General features: G+C 33.6%; 1 protein-coding gene across 1 annotated transcript; it reads right to left on the minus strand.

The window, feature by feature from the left end:
* Window positions 1-1152: 1152 nt before the first annotated feature.
* On the minus strand, window positions 1153-1602 carry LOC115879053 (the record flags this gene model as incomplete). Its single annotated transcript, XM_030895687.1, has 2 exons — window positions 1418-1602; window positions 1153-1316 (listed from the first exon to the last, which is right to left on the minus strand). Coding segments are annotated over exons 1-2 (312 nt in total), but the record flags the coding sequence as incomplete, so codon positions are not given.
* Window positions 1603-4040: the final 2438 nt, after the last annotated feature.

Here is a 4040-nt window from a genome sequence, read left to right on the forward strand (position 1 = left end):
AGATGCGTACAATTTATCTTAAATAGGAACTATCGAAAACAGGAAATTACCATACTATACGATAGTCAAGCAGCACTAAACGCGTTCAACTCAGTAACCATCAATTCGAAGTTGGTCAAAGAATGCCTAGAGAAGCTCAACAAATTAGGCAAAGAAAATAAAGTCCTCCTACTCTGGGTGGCTGCTCACCAAGGGATAGAAGGCAATGAAAAAGCAAATGATCTAACTAGAAAAGAGAGAAAAATCAAAGATTTTCCTTGGTTTCTAACAGGACACTGCCTCCTCAACGAACATCGCAGTAGGCTGAAGCTGAGAAACAACGGCGAATGCAGATTATGTGGGGAAAATAGGGAAACACCAGAACACCTTATCACTGAGTGCGCCGAGACGACGACCATTCGTGCCATGAACTTTGGTACGGCTGATGTCGAGGATAGAAAGAGATGGCCTCTGTGGAGCCGTCTCAGATAGTGGCTTTTGATAAAGCCCTGAGACTGTATGATGAGTTATAGCTCGTTATAACTCAAGAAAGGGAAACACACAATAGATCTTTAAGGTCGCGGTGATTAACTCCCCAGCTAAACATTCTACATTCTACGACATTAGAACTTATATTTTGAAAAATTATTTTATGGGTAAATGGGACCTGTTATACTAAATAAAATTTTCATTTCTACACATTACTGAATATATTCCAGAAAAAGTAATAGAGTCTTTAACCCGGACCAGCTTAATAAATAAATCAATAAAATTAATTTTGATTTGTAAATATTATTTTAGATTTATTGGACTTTAAATGTTGACAGCTAGACTGTAACATTCTTCCTTCACTGTCAATATCCCAAACAATCCCGATTCATAAATTACCTAGTAATATACCGTATAAGAAAAGCAAAAAAAAACGGCGTCCAGTTGGCTTGGAAATGACGATCGATGACATTCCTTATATAATTTTACATATAAAATGACAGAGATTTTCATTTCTTCGCAATCGCTGACGTCGTCGTTTTTTTTCGATCATATATTGTAGTTATCAAAAGGTTTTATTATCAAGTATACTTCAGACGTTGGGAGAATGTCAGTTCTAATCGGAAATTACATTAAAATTTTACTATCAAAGCCTAAACTTTTTGATCATTCTGTATATTATACCTGTATTTGTTTTCCTTGATAAGTGATTTCTATCCGCCATTCTCCGGGTTCATCCGGTTTGAAGGTGGCACTATTAGTGCCATCTATCGTGGTCAACGGACAATCTAACGGTCTACCTGTAGGACTATAGGCAGTTACTAGAATATCTTCCCTCTTAGGAGCACCTAAAAAGAACACAAAAGGATCAGACAAAATACTTGGTTACGAAAAGTTATTGTGTAACTGTTAATCAATCTCTTCACAAATATATCTATCAGTTTATTACCTGTTGCATTCACCAACACCTGTACCAGTGAACCTAGTGCGCAAGGTGCCATTCCAGGTGGAGCTACTTCAACCAATGGTGGCAGGACTCGGAAATAGTGTCCAGCAAGTACTTCCTCTCCTTCGTATTTGACCACCAGCTCGTGCATGCCAATCTTAGATGGCACGAAGGATCCTCTGCCCTTGCTCAGGTGCTTGCCAGGTAAGTTTTATTATCGGGACCTCGGATTTCTACCGAAAGTTTGGAGTAAGATAGTTCGGAGTCCAATAAAGTTATTTGATAGTGAGTCTAAAAAGAACACAAAAGAAATAATTAGTATTGTATTAAATTTGTATTATGTATTGGTGAACTAACTATATTTGGAATCCAAGAACAAAGTTACCTTTGAATAAAAAGATTAAAGGAGTACATATTGTTCAGGGTTCAGAACCGGAATTCCCGGTTCTTTCGTGACATCAAAGAACCGCTACTCGAAATTATTAATTCCCGGTTTTAAAACTTTCGGGACTTGGTAATAATAACTAAAAACATATTTTTTTGTTACGTGCGAAAGACTTTATTTGATGCTTTCTAGCGGTGGAAATCAAACTCTTCTAAATAAGTAATGATTCTATCTCCTACTGTTCTTACTTCTGAAATTATTTTGAAGTTTCTATAATGTTCTTTTATATTTTTTTTCTGTTATGTGTTTATTAATGTTGCACAAGACAAGAATTCTTGTATTGAAATTCAATTTCTTGTCTTGTCTTGAAATTCAAGACAAGAAATTCTTGTCTTGCAGATTTCTTGAATGGCAAAGTCTTGTCTTGTCTTGCAAGACTCTTTAAATTTCTTGTGTTGAAAAATTTTACATTCTAACAAAAATAAGGTAATAATATTTCTATTTTTTCTGTCATAGACAGCGTCGTATACAAAATCTAATACGAAAAAATGAACAACAACGATACTAATTTTAGCAAAAAAAATCTTAACGGACCGCAAACGAACTACGTCAACTCGCCCGTTTGACGAAACAGGAGCCATTACCAAATAAAAGCTAATAAGAATATGAAGGTCATGCTAGAGTATACTATTTGCGCTATTTGATACTACTTTTTGTTCGCAGGGCAATTTCGTGCATGAAAAGTAGTACCAAATAGTGCAAATAGCGTGCTCCACGAACCCACCATTAGTTTCAACTACCGTTAGTTTTTTTAAAATACCATTATACCAATATAATTTTGTCTGTAATACCAATTACCAATATACGGTTTGTTCCTCAACTTTATTTCATTTTAATTCAAAAACACTGGCTATAATAGAAAAAAAATGAACACTGGTCAATATTAATGCCGGGTTTATACAACATTTGCATAAGTCGAAATCATAACCACAGTCTTAATCATCGTCATCATCACAACGCAATTTAAATGTGCGTTTATAGAACATTTTTATAATCATAATTTTTATATCAGTGAAGTTGGGTAACATAATTAAAGGCTATGTTCATGGTAGATGTCAACAGGTTTATAGAAGTGGATAGTTTAACTTTTATGATTATAGGATTGTGATTACGACTATGTAAATGTTGTATAAACCCGGCATAACTTGCGCAAAGACCTAATTATCACATAAAAAATGTATAATTTCTAACTTTCAAGAAATCTTGAATTCAAGAAATCTTGCAATACTCTTGAAATTTCTTGCATATTAAAGTCTTGTCTTGTCTTGAATTTCAAGACAATTTTGAAAGTCTTATCTTGAATTTCTTGCAAGAGTCTTGGTCTTGCAAGACTTTTTCAAGACTCTTGTGCAACACTAGTTTATAGGCATATTTTTATGGCATTTATAGGCATTTGCATCTTTAATTGAAAATGTTAAGTTTTTTTCTAATTTAGTTAAGTTGGTTTCGAGGTTGGTTGATGTTGTTTGATGTAATTTTTAAGCTCCCTATGTGTTTCCTTTTTTTTTCGCTTCCTTTCATTGTTCGTGTTTATATTTACTTTCTCATGACTTAATAATTTGATATTATTTTCATTTGAAACTCAATTTTTCATCGGTTTTACTTTTGAGAACCATCCCTTGCTTGCTAATTGACGAACTCCACAATCGTTGAACGAAAATATTTTAGTACATATATTTTAGTAGGTTCTGGTAACTCTAATTAATACTACCAATTAGGGTTCAGACCTTTTTGGCCATCACAGAACCGGGCCTCGGTAACAATAATTAAAAAAATACTTTTTTGTTATGTGAGAAACTCCTTTGATACTTTCTAGCGGTCGAAATCAAACTCTTCTAAATAAGTAATGATACTATTTCTTATTGTTTTTGCTTCTTTTCTCTTTTGAAGTTCCTATAATATTTATTATGTTATGTTTTAATAGATATTTGCATTTTTAGTTCAATATTTTAGAGCTTTTATCTCAAATTCAGTTAAGTTGGTTTATGTTGGTTGATGTGAAATTTAAGTTACCTCTGCTTTTTTCTTTACTTATCATGTTCATGTTAATTTTTTCATAACTGATTACTTAATAACACAAGTTTACAAATTCGGGTCAACTTTTGGACGCGAGCAGATGAGAACGATTCCTAACGTTATTTAATGCCCTGAACTCAGATCTTCAATCCGTTTGTCAAGATT

This window comes from Sitophilus oryzae, unplaced genomic scaffold (assembly GCF_002938485.1).
Source record: "Sitophilus oryzae breed Bouriz unplaced genomic scaffold, Soryzae_2.0 scaffold_1571_pilon_pilon, whole genome shotgun sequence".
Lineage (NCBI taxonomy): Eukaryota > Metazoa > Arthropoda > Insecta > Coleoptera > Curculionidae > Sitophilus > Sitophilus oryzae.